The 21,872-nt window shown below is 42.1% G+C and overlaps 1 protein-coding gene across 1 annotated transcript in view; it reads left to right on the plus strand.

Moving 5' to 3' along the window:
* Positions 1-320: 320 nt before the first annotated feature.
* Positions 321-21,872, plus strand: part of FGD4 (FYVE, RhoGEF and PH domain containing 4) — a 175,446-nt gene continuing 153,894 nt past the window's right edge. Inside the window, exon 1 of the mRNA XM_074939608.1 lies at positions 321-446. Coding sequence (XP_074795709.1) covers positions 326-446 — 121 coding nt within the window. The 5' untranslated portion in view covers positions 321-325. The remainder of the gene's footprint in view (positions 447-21,872) is intronic.

Here is a 21,872-nt window from a genome sequence, read left to right on the forward strand (position 1 = left end):
GGGGTCCAGGGCCAGCGGGAGCTGCAGTGCAGGGACGGGGCGGCCTTTGCTGGGGAAGGTCCCAGTGCCGCTGGCTTCCTTCCAGCCCGGCCTCCGCAGCGCTCCAGGGCTGCTGAGCCGCAGCTTGGCGGCTCTTCTCTGCGGCGGGCGGGGGAGGCGCCGTCGGCACCGAGCCCCGCGCCCGGGCAGCCGCCGCAGCCCCTCTGCGCGAGCAGGTGCGATGCGAGCCCCGCTGTGCCCGGAGCGCTGAGCAGCGAGGGCGCGCTAGCCGCCGCCTCCGGGCCCCGGCAGGATGAGCGGAGCGGAGAGCGCTAACTTCAGGCGCATGGCGATCCGGAGGAAATCCAGCCCGACCCTGCACAGCTCGGCCCTGGTCTTTGCTGCCCCCGCTGCAGGAGGCAGGCTCTGCCGGCCGCTGGGAGAGGATGCTCGGGAGGAAGCAGCAGGTAACAACCCGCGCGCGCCTCCCGGTTTTCTTCCCCCCGGCGCTGAGCCTGGCCAGCCCGGCCGCCTGGCTCCCCTCTCCGGCCCGGGGTCTCGCTCCGCACTGACTGGCTGAGCGCGGGAGCGCCTGTCAAACTGCGTACGCTTTGGAGTGGCAGTGTGGGGCCCAGGATACTAGACAAGGGGGTGGGGAGTGAGGTAACCTCTCCTGCGGGACCAACTGCTGTTGGTGAGCGACCCAAGCGTTCCAGTTTACACAGAGCTCTTCGGGTCTGGCTCCAAAGCTTGCCTCTCTCCTCAGTAGAAGCTGGTCCAGGAAAAGATATTACCTCCCCCCCTCCTTCTCTCAGGTTTGGCATGTCTCCTTGATTGCAAGCAGTCTGGGGCAGGGCCTTTTTATTCTGTTTGTACAGTGCCTAGCACAATGGGGTTCAAGATTAGGACTCCAAAGGGCTAGGCCAGGGGTTCTCAAACTGGGGGTTGTGAGGTTATTAGATGGGGGGTTGAGAGCAGTCAGCTTGCACCCCAAAACGCTGCTTTGCATTCAGCATTTATCATGGTGTTAAATATATTAAAAAGTGTTTTTAATTTATAAGGTGAGGGGGTCACACTCAGTCTTGCTATGTGAAAGGAGTCACCAGTACAAAAGTTTGAGAACCACAGGGCTAGGGTAGTACCAATAACTAATAAAAATGGAAACACACAAGCAAAAGCATCTTTCACCGAATAGCAAGACTTCAAAATGGCTCTGACTTTACAGGGACTAATGCATCCCTCCTGGTGCAGCTGGAATTTTGGCCATTGGGTCAATAACATAATACAATAATATCTTTAAATGTTTCTATCGTGTCATAACTAACACTGTTGGGTGTTAATAACTTTTTACTCTGGTTTTGGTGGTGTTTTGCTCTGTTCGGGCAATGAAAGTAGATTAGGTATTTTCTCTCTGGATGTCTCAATCGTTAGCATAAGGATGTTTTGTTTGCTTTTAAAATTCTCTTTGGGGTAAAAAAAAGTCTTAAGTGTTTCTCCCCCTTCACCCCCCCCCCCCCGAAAAAGTGCTTGTTTCTGCAAGAACTAATTTTTGAGGTTCAAAATTGAGTTGTCTGGGCCTTTTAATCCCCAGTGTGTGAGACTTGGCAGGTCCGGGTTAGTGAGTCTGTGCAAAAGTGTCTGGTTTGGAACTGAGAAAAGACTATTGGAAAAAATAGCACAATCATACTACGCAAATATGCTCCATGTGTGCATTCAGTGCTGTCTGACTTTCTAGTGATAATTTTTTATTGGATTCTCTGTTATCTCTGCAGAGCCAACATAGCTATAACAAAATGATCTGGGGATTCTATTTCATCTCATGCCTCCTGAATAGGCTTATTTATTAAATTTCCATCAGTCACACCTGTGCAGTTAAGGGGGGCGGGGGGGCGTTACACAGGTGTCAATTAAGCCTGCAGAACCTTTATTACTGGTGGTGATTTGGGGGGATAGAAGGGAGCCAACTTGGCTCTGAGAGCCCAGTCTGAATGTGCCGGGCTTGCAGGTTGAAAAAAGACTCTTGTATTTTGAGCACATCTGACATGGAAACTGTAGAAGCAGTAAACATGAGACTCCATCCTTGGTGATACTTTTACTATGTCTCGCTTTTCAGAGCACTACTCCTTGGAAGGAAGGAAGGAAAAAACTCACCTGTTGTGGATAAGCAACAAACTCCGTTTGTTAATTTGCTGTTTGACACAAATTCAGGCTTGAAATGCCAGCTGCCACCCCCTAAATTTAAAGCACAGTGTTAAAGGGAAACTGTCAACTCAGATTTGCCTGCACGTGTGAACCTCATACGAACAAACTTTTTATAAAACTCATGATCAGTGACAGTGGCTGCACTGGAATTTTAAGAAGTTGTTTATGAGTAGGTTGATATGATATGCTAGTGCTCTTGCTATTGCTACCAGAGAAGGATATTGTTGGGCGGTTTTGTTCTTGTTTTTTTTTGTTTTTTTTTTTAAAGCCTTTAATCCTCCTCTTTCCGTTTACTTGAAGGATTTTTCATAGGGCTTCTGTAGTGGGAGGGGAATTTTCATATTATGTAGTGTAGTGGAGAGGACTTGAGTAGTAACTCTTCTGCTCCTCCAAATGAGCAGCTAGCTCTGTCCCAGTGGCTGTAGTTTCCTTTGCAGTTTCACTAACCCTCTGCAGTTACCCTCTTTCTCACTACACTCTTGGATTAGTATCCCATCCTTCCCACCAGTTGTTCCTTACACAACATACATAGTATGAAGGAAACACATGAACACAGTAATCATGTTGACTGACTATATACATACAAGGCCTTGCTATACATTCACACACCACTACTCTGGTGGCTTCTGAAACATAAAGGACCATGAGAGCCCCTAGGGAGATCACAAACTATTTGAGAATTAAAATGAGGAGTACTTGTGGCACCTTAGAGACTAACAAATTTATGTGGGCATAAGCTTTCATGGGCTAAAGTCCACTTCATCAGCTGCACTGATTATCGCTGCACTGATTATCACTACAAAAGGTTTTTTTTTCTCCTGCTGATAATAGCCCACCTTAATTAATTTGTCTCATTACAGTTGGTGTGGCAACAACCATTTTTTCATGTTCTCTGTGTGTGTGAGAGAAAATCTCTCTCTGTATATTCCTAGTGTATTTTCCACTGCATGCATGTGATGAAGTGGATTTTAGCCCACGGAAGCTTATGCCCAAATACATTGGTTAGTCTCTAAGGTGCCAAAGTACTCCTCGTGTGGTTTTTTTTTTTCTGATACAGACTAACACGGCTACCACTCTGAAACCTATTTAAGAATTACTGCTTGATTCCTATACGCTGTAATATCATACATAAAAAAACTTTAATTTCTTTTTAATTTCTTGTAATGTTCGATGATTATGGGGATGCTTATGTTTAAAAGGGCTGTATGTTACATCTATAGTGGCCAAATAGGAAGGTCCCTACCCAAAGGAGCTACTCTCCAAATAGACATGGAGAAGTCAAGATGGGGGTGGGAATCAAGAACAATGTGACTAAGTGGTGGTGATCAGCGTTCCTCTTGTAGTCTGTGGGTCTTTCGTTTTCACTTATTACAACATTTCAGTGGGGAGAGGTGGGTTAAGAAGCCTTGTGTTAGAAGCAAGTTTTTACTGGGAGAAATTTGAAGCAGAAGAGGACAGAGTCAAGGTGAATGAGGTCAGAAAGGGAATTACAGGTGTAGGGAACCATACAACTGCTACTCTAACCTACTGCCTCAATCTGCACCTTATGAGTGATGCTGTTAAGATGAATTCATTATACCTTTTCCATGGTGACACTGTGTTGCAGTCGTAGGACATTGTTCACTGCAGCACTGAGTAAATGGAGAAACTGAGTAGTGATGGGGGGGCTAACTTTTTCACTTGAGCAAGAATAATATCAAAATTCAAGGAGAGAATAATAATGCATCAAATATATAGAGCACTTCCTATTCAGGTTACTTCCCAAATGCAGTCCACACAACGTCCTTGTATTAAGGACATCTTCATTTACAGGTAGGGAAATGGAGACACAGGTTACATTGACATACCCAAGGCAACAAAGGATGTTAGACCCTATCCTGCAGTTAGCCACCTATGCAACCACACCAGCGTAAGCCCCTAGATGAAGTCTGTTCTTCCTATGACTGTATCACAAGACCACACCAATTAAATGAACAGCCAGTTTGATTTATTTTCATTATCACTTGGGAAATTTTCTCCTTTTAATCTTGCCCAGGGAAAAGTGACTCAGACTAGCTCCTGTGCTGAAAACATACACTTTAGCCTTCAGGCACAACATAATGCATTGTAAAGCTGGGCGTTGGCATAATGGGAAGGGTGCTAGATCTTGTGCAGTTTATGAAATATAAACTGCACACTGGACCTTGAGGAAGCCTCCCAACCTAACTGCACTCTGTCAGGTATTGTGTGCATTGAATCATAAAAAATATTGAATTATTTGTCTCATGCCAAGCATTTGAAAATGTCAGCTATTTAGGTTACTACAAGGGGTCGGGAGCATTCTCACAACATTCGTAGCATCAGAAGTACTGTGTCTGGGTGTCAGACAAAAGGAAAAACTACCCATGGGCTTGTATGGAAGACTATGAAGAGATTAGAGCAGATTTTAGACTTTTTGTAATCAGCTGGTATTTAAAAGCTCTTCATAAACTAGTAAGTTTTTTGTGTGTGGCTGGTGAGCAGACTCAGGAACTGAAGTTACCACTGTGCACTTAACGTCTCTTGCGCAGACCTGGATGTCAGAATTTGTTCATGTAGGGGACACTGTAGGTTATATCTAGTCTTTGGGAGACATAGACTCTCTAATGTATATAGACAGACAGTAAGTATTCCAGTTCAGTGTTGTGCATGGAAAAACAGCGCCTCTAATAGTCAAGCTCTCCTCCTCCCCGCCCCCCGTAAGGATTGTACTGCACATCAGCATTTAGTGTAAGGTGAAATCCAGATGTGGACTTTTAATACAAGACCTTCCAGCTTCTAGACAAATGTGCTACGAACTAAGCCACAGTAACTCATAATGATATGTTCAATGCCAATCTGATTATATTAAAACTAAAGTGAAACCTGGCTTAAGTGACTACCCAAAGGAACAGTACAAATGATTTGCCTATTCATAGATTCATAGATACTAAGGTCAGAAGGGACCATTACGATCATCTAGTCCAACCTCCTGCACAACGCAGGCCACAGAATCTCACTCATCCGCTCCTGCAAAAAACCTCTCCCTATGTCTGAGCTATTGAAGTCCTCAAATCGTGTCTTAAAGACTTCAAGGAGCAGAGAATCCTCCAGCAAGTGACCCGTGCCCCATGCTACAGAGGAAGGCGAAAAACCTCCAGGGCCTCTTCCAATCTGCCCTGGAGGAAAATTCCTTCCTGACCCCAAATATGGCGATCAGCTATACCCAAGCATATGGGCAAGATTAGAAGTTGACATTTAATGAAAAGCTGAATAAAATTGTACTGGAAACTTAGATTTTAAAGGGGTGGCTGCAAATTGCAGGGCATATGATCTTCACCAGTGGTTCTCAATATTTTTGGGCTCAGAACCCATTTGTAAATGTTGATGGCTGTCAGGACCCAGTAAACAGACCCTGGGGATGCCCAGTATGGTGGCAGGCCCTAGGGGGTGTTTGCAGAGCCCAGTCCACGCTCACCCTGCAGTGGTGGCTTCTGTGGTTCCAGTCCCACATAGCTGGCTGGTCTTGACTCCCTGCTCTGGGTGTTGCAACCTGGTACGTGTGGTTTGCAGCGTCACTCACTCAAATTAGGCCCAGCTGGCCCCCTGGAGCCAATCCCAGCCAGCCCCACTGGACTGGAGCCATGGGACCCTTTGACATGTTCTGGGGACCTAATTTTGGGTCACAGCCTATGTGTTGAGAAACCCTGGCCTGTAGAAGTCTGGTTAATCACAGATTATGAAGAGCATAGCTAAAGGCTTGTCTTCGCTGCAGAGCTAACTTGAGCTAGAACTCTAGTGTTGCTCCTAACTTGAGTTCCAACCACACAAGCAAACATTTAAGTGTAGTGGTGCTTTTCATTTGAGTTGGCTGGCCTATCAGAGGACATAGGCTATGGCTCAAGTTCACAGAACCATCAGCTTCTAATCCAGTCACTCTGTGCAGTCTGAGTGTAATGTGGCTACTCTCAATCAAGGTAGGGTAACTTGAGAGGATTCATTTGAGTGTAGATAACTCAAGACATTGCTCAAAGCACACAGATCAGTGATTGTTTACTGTCATCAATGGCTTTTTCCCTGTCATACATAAATGTGAACTCTTTCCTCTAAAAATTGAATGTGGTGCTTTTTTTGTTTTGGTTTTTCTTTTTTTATTAAGATCTGGTGGGGAGGAGGGCCAATTATGGGTAGCATGTGCTTATTTTGGTTCTCTTCCTCTGAATAAAAAATTACTGGATCACCTCTGCCCCACTTACCTCCCCATGGTATAGGATTGCCTGCCAGGCTCTTACATGTTAGCAGTGTTTAGATCCTGCAGTATCATGTTATATCCCTGTCTTGCTCTTTCAGAGAACTGAGGTGACCTGCATTCCATACAGTATTGCTGCAGAAGGTATTTGCAAAGTCGATTGGAAAAGATTGTGATTTCCCTCTACTGCTGCTGTACCTTGGCTTGTCAAATGGATATGATCTCATGGGATTATTCAAATAATATTTTATGGGCTTTTTTTATATTTGTTACTTTTTGCAGGGGATGAAATAAAGGAGACTTCAGTGACATGCTGTGCAGTGCTTTAAGGAATGTCTGTGTTAAAACAGTGAATCTAATAGAGGCTGAGAGTTCTGAACAAAATAAACCATGCCCTGATTCTCTTTTCTGCCTGTGGAAATGAATAATTACCTTTGGGCATCCGCTCTCCTTGCTCCTGGGTGTAAGTCATCCGCTGCATTACGGTTGATTGGACTGTAGTGATTGAATATCTGATTGCTATTTGATGTGTTCAGGGAAAACAAAAATGAGCATTAGTTAATGCAGACAGCAAGTACAGTACTGTATCTAGACACAGTGGAGACAATTGTGACCTAAATCTTTCCATCTATTGGACTTCTCTGGTATGCATAGGATTTTTCTTTTTTGCTTCTACATGAATTGTCCAACAAATTCTGATAGGTGTAATATCCAGAAAGAAGTTGGGGAGAACAGGGGGAGGTTCTCTTCAAAATATTTTCTCTCCAAAAAAATTTGAAGAACGTACAAGCAATTGTTTTACGGGAAATCATGCTGGAAATTTGGCTATACAATTTCCCAGTCCGCAGTTATTTTGCAGATTATCACATGGACTAAATTCTGCTTGCAGATATACGTGCACATACCTCCCATTGAAGCAACGCAGAGTGTGAAGTTGCGTGAAAATAACAAAAATGCAGAGTTTGGTATCCTAAGTCTTGGTGGTCCTGTCAGCACTATAGGCATCCAACTTTACTTAAAAACATTGACGCTATTGGAACCACCCTGACTGAATTTGATACATAGTCTGTCATTGGTATATTTGGTACAGACGGCTTCTCAAACATTGAGTGTGCATATTTGTTTCCTGTTCGTGTTTTTGTTTTTCAGGATTTAGGACTAAAATAACCAGAAGCTAACAGCAAAACGCTCTTTGGTTGATTAGGTTGTTTTTTTCCAAAAAAGAGAGAGGCCAGATGTGTCCATTATGATCATCTAATCTGACCACCTGCTTCACGCAGGCTGTAAAATTTCTCCTCTCCAACCCATAACGCTAACTTGTAGGAGAAAAAGGATTTGGACCTTAATGAAGTCATTATCAATAAATCAATGACTGGTTAGTAAGAGAGGGAGTTTTGCATCATGTCAAAATAATAAAAATATGCCCATTTAGCCACTTCCTTTAGAATGTTTGGTAGAAGGCAGGAAATAGAGGCAATGGTGGTGGCAGGAGTTCCTGAACTAGCTGCATGCCTACAATGTTGAAACTGGATCATGCACGTAAAACCCTGTTACTCTTAACTAATCCAATGTGCAGGCAACATGAGAAGTTTGGATGTTGCCAAAAAAAAAGTGCATGGTTTGGAAAATAAAAGGAACCTGCTCAGGAAGCATGTTGCTTTTGTGCTGTTACTACTACAGCACAAGTTCCCCAGGTCATTTTGGAAAAAGCAAGCTATTGATGCGAAAGGAATGACTAATTTAGTCTCTAGTCAGTGATGTCCTTTTTCACGTGTTTGTTAACATGAGGTGTTCAAAACTGGTGTTGTCAAACTTATTCATATTGTGGACCTCTTAATAGTGCCTTGTGGAACACCTACCTCTCATTCCTGATCATGGACCACCTCCCCCCTAGCGTCTCAATCAAAATTCTGTTTACGATTATGCAATATTTGTACGCCAATAGGTGCAGGTAAACTTTTTCCTTATCTGTTCCTCCTGGTTAACAAGCATTGGTATAATCATTAATTAATGGTTGACCATTTTACTCACTGGACTCATCATATAACCTAAAACATGCACACAGCTAATGGAGGGATTTGGAAGAGGGAGGGGAAAACGCAGTTCAGCCAAACTTCAAAACCAAAATGAATGGCTCATTTTCCTTGTTTCAGTTATCTAGAGTTCTAGATACCTCTCAACATTTAAGAATGCTAGAAAATTTGAACAATTGATAGTATAATATTTGCATCAAATTATCAATTAAAAATTTTGCAATTAAGGCTTTTTTTCCATGAAGGACATTACTCCCTATTTCACCCATTAGAGGTATGGCCATACTCCCAAAGGTGGAAGTCTATGGTCTGTTCTGCAGTATGTCGGACTAGATGATCATAAATGGTCCCTTCTGCTCTTTAAAATATATGAATCATTCTTTGTCTCCAAAGGGCACATAACAGGGATTCTTCTTGATCATATTTGTCGCTGTTCACATCTGTCTAATTCAAGCACTTATGTACAAACTGGCATACTTCTGACACCTGAAGACAAGAATACTGTTCAGAGTAGGCATGTGTAAAGTTACACTTTGTCAGTAGTTCTAGGGAAACGGAGACAACATGTGAGTAAGCAGAAGAAATTCGAAGAGACTGTTAAATGTCCTCTTGAACTAGCTGTAGGCAAATGGTGTCTGTCTGAGGGCTTGTCTGTATGGAGAGTTAGTGTTTGGCAATCTGGGTCTAAGTCCACAACACTATAGCATGCCGCATGTTAACTGGCCACGTGGACCCTGCTACTATGCGATAAATATGTCAAAGTGTGCTACGGAACTTTTAGTGCGTGGTAGCAAGGACCACACAGCCAGCTAGTGTACAGCAGGCTAAAGTGCTATCAATTTTCACTTCAGCTTGCCACTCACTAACTCTCTGCAGACATGCCCTATCAGAGGAAGTGGCATTTTAAACAGTAGGTGGCTTTAGCAGCATAAACTACTGTTATGTTACTGTACAATACACCCCCATGTTCCACTGGGGCCGGGCTATTCCCTTGTTGATGGCCCTATTTCCGGTACTCTGACCTGGTCTGCCTTCTGCTATAAAATGGGTGTTTTAATCCCATCCAAAGGTTACAGTCAGAAATAGAGTTCATAAAACCAAATGGAATTAATAAATTTTATATATATGGATTGCCCCAAGTGTCAGTTTGTTAAAACAAAAACACTACTTGGGAGCAAGTTTAGCTTAAAAAGAGAGTCTGGCTTCATGTTGCATGAAAAAGGCACATTAGGATGTTTTTGTGGTGGAATAACCTTCTAATCTTTTGTCTGTGCTTAAAATGCCACAGTTCTCTGTGCAGTATGTGACACTTCAGCACGACCCAAGTAAATGACTATGAAGCCAAAAATAGTTCATTAAAGATTGGTTTAATGTGAGTAGGAAATGGATCATTGTGGCTAATGACACTAGCGTAACTGGCATTTGTGGGCCAGTAAGCCACTGTTGCAGAAAGCTAAACTGTTGTAGATTTAAACAAAAGTTCTCTTGAGGTTTAAGGGTAACTGTATTAGGTAGGTTTTTTTCCCCAGTGACATTTTTCAGTTGGGTCCATCTATACCACTTTTATTTTCAAATGGATACGCTTTACATTTCCTTTACTGTTTCATCATACAGCCTGCCACAGAGGTATTTCAGGTCCATCTAGAAGTGCAGAGTCCTTTTCAACTCTAACCAGTTGCATCTGATGAAGTGAGCTGTAGCTCACGAAAGCTTATGCTCAAATAAATTGGTTAGTCTCTAAGGTGCCACTAGTCCTCCTTTTCTTTTTGCAAATACAGACTAACACGGCTGCTACTCTGAAACCAGTCTACCACAGGGTCAGTGGTATTGCAGCCTTCAAAAATCATGAGTGGGACACCAAAATACTGTGAGACTGAATTAAAAAGTTAAGTGTGGGATTCTTTTTATTTGCGTTGTACTGTCTGAGCTTCTAGGAGTCACATTTCCCAGATCATCTCTGCAGCCACGAGGGCTAGAAGTGATCACTTTTAAAATAAGTAACTGAGATTTTCATGTAATAACTAGTATTCCATGAGCTGGGGCTTTAAGAGAAACACCAAAGAGCATGAGACTTGCAATAAAACCTTGAGTTGGCACCAGTGGGTGAGATCATTCCAAGTTTGAATTTTAGTTATGATGCCTATTAATTTAAATATGCCACTACATTAACTTTATTAAAAATGCATTTTGACTTTCTCACTTAATTGCAGCCTTACCTATTTGTATTACATTGACCAGTGTAGTCTTACGAGTTGAAAATGTGTCCACTTAGCTGGTGATAACTAGCAGCCATTAATACAAGAATATTTTAATAAAATAAAGGTTTACAAAGTCTTACCAGTGGTTTAAATCAACAGTTAGCCTTGTAATTATTCTTGCTCCCACCTACTCCCAGATTTGTAAGGGGTAATGCAATAACCATTGTTCCCTATAATTTGATTCCATTCAGAGTACTGCCTATGTACTCAGGCTCCAGTCCTGGAAACACCTGCATACTTAATTTTGAAGTTAATGGGACTGCACACAAGAGTAAAGTTAAACACAAATGTGGATGTTTTCAGGATCAGGACGGGGGTATAAGGAGAGAGTCCAGTGCTAATGTGACAGCCTGAGAACACTGGTGCTCTGTACAAATAGTATCCACTGCTATTTGCCACTTTCAGGGGCTTCCTTGTTTCTATTTCTGCAAAATAACTCTAATTCTAAATTTCCTAAAAGAGATGATCCCTGTCTCATACTGAACATGGGTGGTATCTTTAAAATAAAACTGCAGGAGCACAATAAGAAATATATTTTTAAAATCTGCCTCTCAATGTATTTTGTTGGCTCTTTGGCACAAATAAGATCTGAAGGGCCTAATTTTGCCCTTAATTGACACCTGTGTAACCAAAGATTGCCACTTGAGAAGCTTTAAGTTAAGGGCCACTTTCTGATCTAGTCACACAAGTGACTATGTAATCAAAGTACTTCCCTAGGCTTTTCTCAAGGCTGACATTGTAACATGATGTATGGGAAATGTTGAAAGGGGTAGCCTATTATTCATGGAGCTGAGAACAACTGTGTGTGTATCAGAGAGAACTTCAAAACCAAACAAGCTCTTTTGAAGGTTCTCTAGTTAGCTGCTCATTTCTGAGGATTTTTATTTTTTTCTTCCCTAAAATTAACTATTATAACTTGACTTGCTCAGATTTCTGCTCCCCTTCCCCTAAATAGTTATGGAGATCTACTTTGTTCCTGGTTTAACAGCTGGGACAAATCTATCAGCAGGTGATTGACAGTAATAACTAAATTGTTGCTGCTTTTCTTAATTACCCTCTATTAATTGTGTAACTAATTAGCCCATTGTGGGTTTTTCCTTATCTCTTGTACGATTTGTAGCCAGAAATCCTAGCATAAATCTAGCAATTATTTAAACTCTGAGCCTCAGCTAAAGGCTGAGCTGCTACATTTGGCAGCTACAGATAGCAAATGAATCCTATTAATATTAATTAATTCCATTAATATTTTACCTCTTCAGTATTTCCTGTATGCCACTAATCAGAACCCAGCTTCAGTGAGACTGTTTAGTTTCAAATCATTTTTTTTTTTTTTTTGAAAAAAAAAAATCTGGTACTACAAAATACAGAAAGTTTAAATGACACAGCAAGGTTTTCAGGTCTTGAAGTTTTAAAGTCAGTGATATTCATTTTCCAAAAGAAGTGAATCTAGAAAACACCCAGTGAAAGAAGCTGTACTGGGAAACCTCCTTAGACAACCTTTAAGAGAGTGTCTCAAATGTTTCAAAGGCAATTCTGATTTCCCTTTATTAAGCCAACTCTGTTAAACAGCCTTTTGCCAATCCCTCTCCCCATTGTTCTAATACAGATCTCACCAGATCAGGTTTTTAACAATACAGATAAAACACTTGGTCTTCAGCATACATATAGAGCAACATGCAGTACATGACAATGGAGAGAAGGAGCATTGATCCTCCTTTTTTTTTTTAAGTCATCTTTAATACCTCATACAATCTTTCAGAATTTCTTTGGCAAAATAATCCAGGAGTATGTTCAGTTATGTATGAATATCAGAATAGACTGGTTTCTATCTGAGGTACTCATATGGCTCCCATTATTAATCTAATATCTAAGCACCTTGGAATTTTTTTGTGTATTTATTCTCACCGCACATCTGTGAGGTAGAAGTGCTATTATTCCCATTTTATAGATGAGGAACTGAGACACAGAGGTCACAAGATTATCCAAAGTAACACAGGAAGTTGTCAGTGAGCAGGACTTGAACCCAGGGCTTCCCAGTCCTAGCCCAACTGTTGGAACATCCTTCCAATAAAGCAGAATGGAAGGGTCTTTAAAATTGATTCTGGGAGTATCCCGAGTCACTGGCTTTAGTAGCTTGACACCTGCCATTGCAAGGTCCAGAATATATATTAATTTTACTTTTCCCCCTTTAGTTTACCATAATTTCTTTCAAATGCAATTCAGATTGGAGACAATGAGAAGTGTTAATCCATTTGACATGGTGCATTTGACAAAATAGGCAAATTATCTTCGAAACATGCTATATTCTAGGATCATCAAATCCTTCTCAAGGCACATAGGGTGTGTGACTAGGTACAGTGAAAGCACAATTTGAAAACCCACTGTAAAGAGACATAACGAGCGCCACTGTAAATTCAAATTATGCTGGTCAATTGAGTATTCTCCTCAGGTCTATCATGCATGCTATAAGCTTTTTCATCACACTTCTTGATTGTTGTCCTTTGTCAGTCTGGACATGTTTAGGTGATGCACTACAGGTCAGCAGAAGTCAGAGGTGCTCAATTGCTATTGCATTTTACAAAACTGGCTGCAGAGGAAAATTCAGTTTTCAACTGTAGTCCTTCAGTGTGTGAAATGTATTTGTTTTTGTTGGACCAGCACCAGCAAAACACTTCCCTCTGTGTCCCATCTCTTTCCTTACCTACTCACTAAGGAAGGAGAGAAGAAAACTGGGCAGAAATAGTGGCTACTCGTTTTTGGGTTTTTTTGTTTTTTGCAATAAGTATTATGTAGAACATAAAGCTTGAGTGGGGTAGGCTATCCAAGTGCATGCATGCATATTTTTGGTAGTCCACTATGCTATATACAATGCAATTAGTTCAACTCTGCTCACTAGTTTAAAAACACATGTGACGAAAGAAAACTTAGGTAGGTAGAAGGGGGTGGGTGGGTGTGTGTGTGTGTGTGTACAAAATGCTCAAGGAATTCTTCCCCTTCCATAGCCCCACCTTCCATATACCACACTTGTGTAGCTTCTTTCGGTAGGGGTGGGAATGAAGGGAACCACAATGTCACTGTATGTAAATTTCCTTTAAAGACCCAGCTATTAAAATACATTTTAAAGTTATTTAGCTATAGCCTTGGTGTCTGTTTTTAATTGGATCTGGTGGATTATTAATTTATATATTCAAAGCCCAACTTTGCCCCCTTCACTCATGCTGACTAGTGTCTTACTCTGCCCTGTTTAAATCTGTGGTGCTACTTATGAAGTAAGGTATGAGTAAGTAGCAAAACTGGGCCTTGAACAAACAAATATATTAAATGTGGAAAAACCTCTAAAACATTTGAATAGTTATTGGACCAGCTCTAGTATCAGTACTAGTGTGTGTTTTGGGGGGTGTTGGTACTCTAGTTTGAACAATGTGTGTTGAGCCAAAGAAGTTTCAGCTGCACAATTGTTTGCATTTGCTTGTGCGTGTCTGCCTCTGTAGAGCTAGGATCAGATTTCTGATAAGTGTTCCTTCCAGATAAGGTGAACAGGTGATGGTTAGAAAAGCAGAAGCAGGTTAATGATTTGAAGTGAGCCGCAGACTGCATTCCAGTTGCTTGATGCCAGAAGAGCTCCTCAGCTGGAGGGAGTTTTTCCTAGATATGATGCCTCACACAGAAAGGCCTCTCTCTGAGGGGAGGCTGGTGACCTCTGAAAGCTGGTAAGTACAGCAGACTCATAAATGTATGTTTCTGGAGCTGGTTCATGGCAGATGGTAACAAACTGGCAGTGGCGTGTAGAGTACATGTAGCTACGGGGTGCAGGAGAACCAGACTGTCCACACTGTGGTGTATAGCTACGTGTGTCAGTGAAACCCTCTGGTAGGGGGAGCCAGAGGGGAAAGGCTCTGGTAGCAGGGAGCTGCTGAAGTCTTTCCCTGCTGCCAGAGTCTTCCCCTAGGGTGGTGGGGAAAGATACCGGTGGCAGCTCCCTGCAGCAGGGAAAGGCTTCAGCACTGGGACACTATACAACTAAAAATCACAGTGTAGACTGGGGATGCACTGCTTAGGTGTGTCTTTACTTGCCTAAGCAGTGCCTCAACATCTGTTGTTTATACCCGTGCTAGGCGGTATGCAGTGTATGTACTCTACGTGCTGCTGGAAGTAGTGTGCAGTGTAGATTAACTCTAAAACAAAACTGGCTAGGTAGTGCTTCTTCTGAGGAACCTCTGTTGCTCTCTATCATAGTGAGCGCTACATGCATGTGGTTTTAGTACATGTTAGCAAACCGTGTGTGTATGTATCTGACTGGGTATAGTCCCAACATATATACTAACTTTTATATTTCTTGACTGCACTTTTACATGGGGTTTACTGAGGACCATCATTAAACAGTAATTCATAGGCTAAGGCAGTGGTTCTCCACCAGGAGTCTGGGGCCCCCTGGAGGGCTGCAAGCAGGTTTCAGAGGGTCCACCAAGCAGGGCTGGCATTAGACTTCCTGGGGTTCAGGGCAAAAAGCCAAAGACCCACCACATAGGGCTGAACTCCAGGGCCCTGAACCTCACCCCCAGGGCTAAAACCGAAGCCTGAGGAACTTAGATTTGCAGGACCCAGACAGTTGCCATGCTTGCTACCCTGGAATGCTGGTCCTGGCTTTTATATGCAGAAAAACAGTTGTTGTGGCACATGTGGGCCATGAGGTTTTTATAGCATGTTGGGGGAGGCCTTAGGAAGGAAAAAAGTTGAGAACCTCTGGGCTAAAGTATTTCAGGAGTAATATACTTAACTGAATGAACACACATCTTTTGTTTTGCAAGCTGATAACAAGAGTTTTCTTTATCATGTAAAGTAATACCTGAAGCAAGGTTCCTAAAAGAACAGGGTGTGTGGTGGGTTTTTTTTTGTTGGTGGGGTTTTTTTTGCAAATAAGTAGTAAAGCTGCTGTGCAACAGTTACCTTTACAGGAATATACCCATGTAGGTTAAAACAAAAGACTTGTGATTTGGATTCTTATAAGTGAGTAAGGAAAACCCTGTGTTTTAGTTAAAAACACATTGCTGCAATGAATGAGATTTGACCACATATATTAGTGTTTCTTCTAACTATTATGTATATGCATTTCTTTGTACACTTCATAAAAGGAGCTTTGGTGCTTTTTCTCCCCACCCTAGAGATTATAGGAGTCTTGCTAAAACTAAAATAGAAAATCTCTGTATTTAACAGAAGTGAGTCAGTCTTTCTCCAAAAAGAAAAGGAGTACTTGTGGCACCTTAGAGACTAACAAATTTATTCGAGCATAAGCTTTCGTGAGCTACAGCTCACTTCATCGGATGATCACTTAAGATGAGCTAATACCAGCCGGGGGGGGGCAACCTTTTGTAGTGATGATCAAGGTGGGCCATTTCCAGCAGTTGACAAGAGCGTCTGAGGAAGAGTGGGGGGGGGGGGGGAATAAACAAGGGAAAATAGTTTTACTTTGTGTAATGACCCATCCACTCCCCGTCTCTATTCAAGCCTAAGTTAATTGTATCCAGTTTGTAAATTAATTCCAATTCAGCAGTCTCTCATTGGAGTCTGTTTTTGAAGCTTTTTTTTCTTGAATTGCAACTTTTAGGTCTGTAATCGAGTGACCAAAGAGATTGAAGTGTTCTCTGACTGGTTTTTGAATGTTATAATTCTTGACATCTGATTTGGGTCCATTTATTCTTTTACGTAGAGACTGTCCAGTTTGACCAATGTACATGGCAGAGGGGCATTGCTGGCACATGATGGCATATATCACATTGGTAGATGTGCAGGTGAACAAGCCTCTGATAAGGGCCTAATCACATCAGCCACACTACGATTGTGTCCTCTGAATAGATATGTGGACACAGTCGGCAACGGGCTTTGTTGCAAGGATCGGTTCCTGGGTTAGTGGTTCTGTTGTGTGGCGTGTGGTTGCTGGTGAGTATTTGCTTCAGGTTGGGGGGCTGTCTGTAAGCAAGGGCTGGCCTGTCTCCCAAGATCTGTGAGCATGATGGGGCGTCCTTCAGGATAGGTTGTAGATCCTTGATGATGCGTTGGAGAGGTTTTAGTTGGGGGCTGGCGAGTGGCGTGATGGCGAGTGGCGTTCTGTTATTTTCTTTGTTGGGCCTGTCCTGTAGTAGGTGACTTCTGGGTACTCTTCTGGCTCTGTCAGTCTGTTTCTTCACTTCAGCAGGTGGATACTGTAGTTGTAAGAATACTTGATAAAGATCTTGTAGTTGTAGGTGTCTGTCTCTGAGGGGTTGGAGCAAATGCGATTGTATCGTACAGCTTGGCTGTAGACAATGGATCGTGTGGTGTGGTCTGGGTGAAAGCAGAAAACACCCATTGTTTCATATTCTCTGTGTATATAAATCTCCCCACTGTATTTTCCACTGAATGCATCCGATGAAGTGAGCTGTAGCTCACAAAAACTTATGCTCAAATAAATTTGTTAGTCTCTAAGGTGCCACAAGTACTCCTTTTTGCGAATACAGACTAACACGGCTGCTACTCTGAAACCAGTCTTTCTCCAGCAGTTGAATACAAGCACAAGGGAAGTGTATGTTGTACACAGGCTCTCTTCCCATGACTATAACAAGAGATGCACACAGATCTTACCTACTGAATGTTCCTGAAAAATAAAGAATCCCTCACCCCTCTTAAAGTGAGACTAGAGAGCAGATGAATTAGCTGTAAATTTGCTGGGTAGACACTTCTAGTATTAAGATATCGGGCAGCTTCCAGTTTCTCACCACAAAGGCTGCTTAAATAAGTTGCTGTGCAGCATTTATGGCAGCAGATGGGAATGACTTTTCAGTGTATTGCTCTCGGCAGAGGCAATTCAGTTAAGCAGCTTTAATGGTAATCTTAAAAAATTCTTCATATATAAAACAACAATGGGTCAAACTAATTGCTTGTGTAACTCCACAGACTGAACTTGACCGAATGTGTTGAGCATTTCAATGTGATTAATACCTTCAGCTGTACAATATGTGATTTATAGACATTAATCATCAACTATTGTTCTTCATGTTGTTGCCGGCACCCAGTGCCGAGAGGCAAAACAGCAGCAGGGGTTGGCTCGCTACCCGGTGTGCTTCACCCAATAATCACAACAGGGTGGAGAAGCAGAAAAGTTTATTTGAAGCTTCAAAAAGGTACAGAGAGAATAGAATCTCAAATCCTGCACACAGAGCAGGAAGTTACACAGGCTTTTATACATCCTTTCTTCAGCATTCTTATCCAATAGCAAGCTGCCCTAAGTATCCATATAGCCAGCCAATCCAGTTACCAGCTAGTTCCCTTGTTTTTTGTATAATTTCTTAAACTATACATAAAGCTGCTTTATTCAGCATTTTTTCTTCCATATCTGCCCTGTTTGGTCTTGTTTAGTTTCAGGCAGTCTGACTCTGCAACATATTGCTGCAGATCCTCAGCATAACTGCTGTGAGTGCCTCCAGGCGGGGGGGCCAAGGACACTTGGGCCTAGTATGCAGAGCTGCTGCGAGCACCTCCAGGCGGGGGGGGGGGGGGCGCCAAGGACTCTTGGGCCTAGTGCGAGGGGGCTTCATCGACACTCGTGATCTTCCATCCCCTCGAGTTACCTAGTGGCCATGCCCCAGTGTCCCCAACAATGTCAACAAATAAAGGTAAAGCACAACGTCTCTTTACCATTACTAGCTGGTCTTAAACGTAGATCATTCATGGTTTTCAAATAAATATAAATTGTCCTTTGTTCTAAAATATGTTGTTTGCAGTATTACACATGTATTGGTCCCAGGATATGAGAGACACAAAGTTGGTGAGGTAATATCTTTTACTGGACCTAAATAAAGTGTCATTTTATTTTATTGGACCAACTTCTGTTGATGAGAGACAAGCTTTTGAGCTGCGCAGAGCTCTTCTTCAGGTCTGGGAAAAATACTCAGGGCTTGTCTACGGTACAGGTTGTGTTGATATAACTTATGGTTTGTGAATAAACCACCACCCTGGCACCGACCTAAGCACCAGTGTGGACAGCGCTACGTTGTTGGGAAAGCTTCTCTTGCCGACATAGCTACCTTCTCGTGGGAAGATGGTTTTATTATGCCACCGGGAGATCTCTCTCTTGTCGGCAGAAAGCGTCTTCAACAGACACGCTACAGTGGTGCTGCGCTGTAGTGCTTCTGGTGTAGACTAGCCCTAAGAGTGTCAAAGCTAAATACAAGGTGGAACAGATTGTTTAGCATAAGTGGTTAACACACAATTGCCCTGTTGTTTCAAAGGGAATGAACACATCTGGCACCAGCCACTGTTGGAGGACAGGAAGCTGGGCTGGATGAACCATTGGTCTGACCCAGTATGGCCATTCACAGTGAAGTGGCTCGTTAACACCTCTGCACCTGTTCTGGCATGGTCTGATGCCGCTTTGAGTTGGTGGGTCCTGGTCTGTGCAGAGCTTGCTTCTGATAATGAGTTTGGTGAGGTTGGGAGTTGTCTGAAGGCCAGAAGAGGTGGTTTGGAAAAGATTTATTTCAGGATGACGGGGGGCCCATCATGTATAGGTTGTAGTGTAATGATATCTCATATGGGTTCTTGTGTGGGATGATAAGTGACACCTTAGGGGTGTGCAGTCTGAAGGTTTTTTTTTTAGTATTGCCAACCCCAAATGTTCAAAAACATGAGTCAGGCTCACAAAAAATCACGATTGGTTTTAAAATCATGAGATTATGTAAAAATAGATTTGGTGTTTATTTGCTTCCTGCTTTGAGCCTTTAGGGTACACTGGGGTCACATTTTTGAAGCTTTCTCCACATCCAAGAGGGCTAGAAACTTACCTTTTTTAAAGAATGAAGGCTGAAATCATCAGATACCCATTTGACTCCAGGAGCTGGGGCTTTAAGGAAAACCATAATTATCATGAGACTCATGACAAAATCATGAGAGGTTGCAACACTGTTTCCCCTGCACCCCCAGCCCCATATTGAAGCAGGTTCTCTTGGGGTATTTCGGTGGCCCATTCCATGATGCAATCTAGTTCTCTGGTGAAGTGTCCTTGTTTGGTGTGTATCCTGGACTTGCTCTCCTGAGCATATTCTGTGGATCTGGGTGACTGGCTGCAGATCACAGATCCAGTAACCACCCCCAACACACCAACAAATCTGTTAAGGTAAATCTGGTCATCCATGGTTTTGTTGTATATAGGTGTCTCTAGGCTTCCATCGCTGAAGCTGATCATGGTGTCTAGAAAGTTGATGCTCACGCAGGAGTGTTCTACAGAGATTTATTTTATTACAACAATCTGTAATCCACTAACCCTACCCCTTGTTTTGCCCTATCATGCAGAAGTGTTAACTGGCCACTTCACCTTGAATGATCTACTTATGCTAAACAACCTGTTTCCCCCTTGTATTTAGCTCTGGGTAGCTCAAAAATTTCACCAACAGAAGTTGGTACAGTAAAATAAAATCGCACTTTATTTAGGATTATCTACTTCTTGATGTGCCCAAGTAGTAACATTGTCTTTTTTTACTTTTTTTCCCTCAGTGTTCGCAGTACCACTATGCCTGTGGCAGTGTGAACTGGATTCTGTTCTACTCACTTATCAATTAATTTGTTAGTCAAGTACTGACTTCAGAACCGTTATCTTTGGTGATGGTATAAAAGGAAGATAAGTGTCTCATTCAGATCCCAAATTGAATTTTCATAGCTCACCATTTCAACTTTATCCTATAAATCTAAACTGAGCAACTTTTGATATGGAAGCTAATGAGAATATATATCTGATGTTGTTTTTACAGGCCATTTTCTGGCTACAACTATACTCTAATACTCACTCACCAATACACATTTGAAGGAAAATTTCAAAATAAAAACCCTTCTAGTATAACTCAATAGACAGAATGGTATATGGTGTTTTGACCTGTATTTTAGCTTTGGTCCTAATTTTTCAGAAAAGTCAAGGAGTGTTTCTTGAGTCCTTTAAGGTTGAAAGTATTTCTTTTTCCTCTATGAAAAATAGAGTAACCAGAATATGCTTAGAAAACAGCCCTTTCCTGTAGTGAACAAATTAAATGAATGATGGTATTTACCCTACCTTATAACTTTGGGCTCCTGCATATATGAATTTTCAGTAGTGAATTCCTTGATCTTGAGCAGCTACCTAGTATAGTATAAAGAAAAGGAGTACTAGTGGCACCTTAGAGACTAACCAATTTATTTGAGCATAAGCTTTCGTGAGCTGCAGCTCATTTCATCGTATGCCATCCGATGCTGGCATCCGATGAAGTGAGCTGTAGCTCACGAAAGCTTATGCTGAAATAAAGTGGTTAGTCTAAGGTGCCACTAGTACTCCTTTTCTTTTTGCAAATACAGACTAACACGGCTGCTACTCTGAAACCTAGTATAGTATGAGCAATATAGAAATATTTCTATAAGAATTAAGTATGTATGGAAGGTTTCCCCGTACAATGTATCAACAGAAAGATAACTTGCCCTAGATTGGCAATGAGCTCTTAAATTTGACTTATTTCCTCAATCCATGATTTGATTTTTTTATAACTGTTGGTCAGATGTCACCCTTCTCTAGTGTTGGATTTAGTGAAGAGGAAAACTGGCTTCATACTAATTTTAAAGTCATTTGTTTTTCTGTCTTGATATAGCCGTGTCTGTCTGAGGTTTACCTGTGTGAAAGTGGCACTTTGCAATTTTAGGCATCATGATGACTGGCTGAGAAGATGCATAATTCTTGTCTAGGTGTAATTCCAAACAAATGGATTGTGTAGACCTAGTAGGCAGTTCCAGGCTGACTCAATAAACTCTCTAGGAGCTCAAAAATTGCAGGGGACGTTTCCTACTTTCCTCCCTTCCAGCATAGCCACTCGGCTTTTTAAAACTAGAATGCTGAAGATCATCACCTAGTTTATTCTTATTTTGTAAATACTTTTCTAGTACTAATCATATTCCTAGAAAACAAGTGTGTGCCAAGTGAATCGGAGAAAGTCAAATACAGTTGGAGAAACTATGCTGATAACCCCCCCCCCCCCCCCAATAAAACCCCAACACAACTTTTTTCACCTTGTAGAACTACAGCGGTGAGAGTTATGATTTCTAGACACTGACCTGTGCAATGCCATTTTCATCAGGTGGACGGGAGGCGGGGGAGAGGAATGTCAG

Source organism: Natator depressus, chromosome 1 (assembly GCF_965152275.1).
Source record: "Natator depressus isolate rNatDep1 chromosome 1, rNatDep2.hap1, whole genome shotgun sequence".
Classification (NCBI taxonomy): domain Eukaryota; kingdom Metazoa; phylum Chordata; order Testudines; family Cheloniidae; genus Natator; species Natator depressus.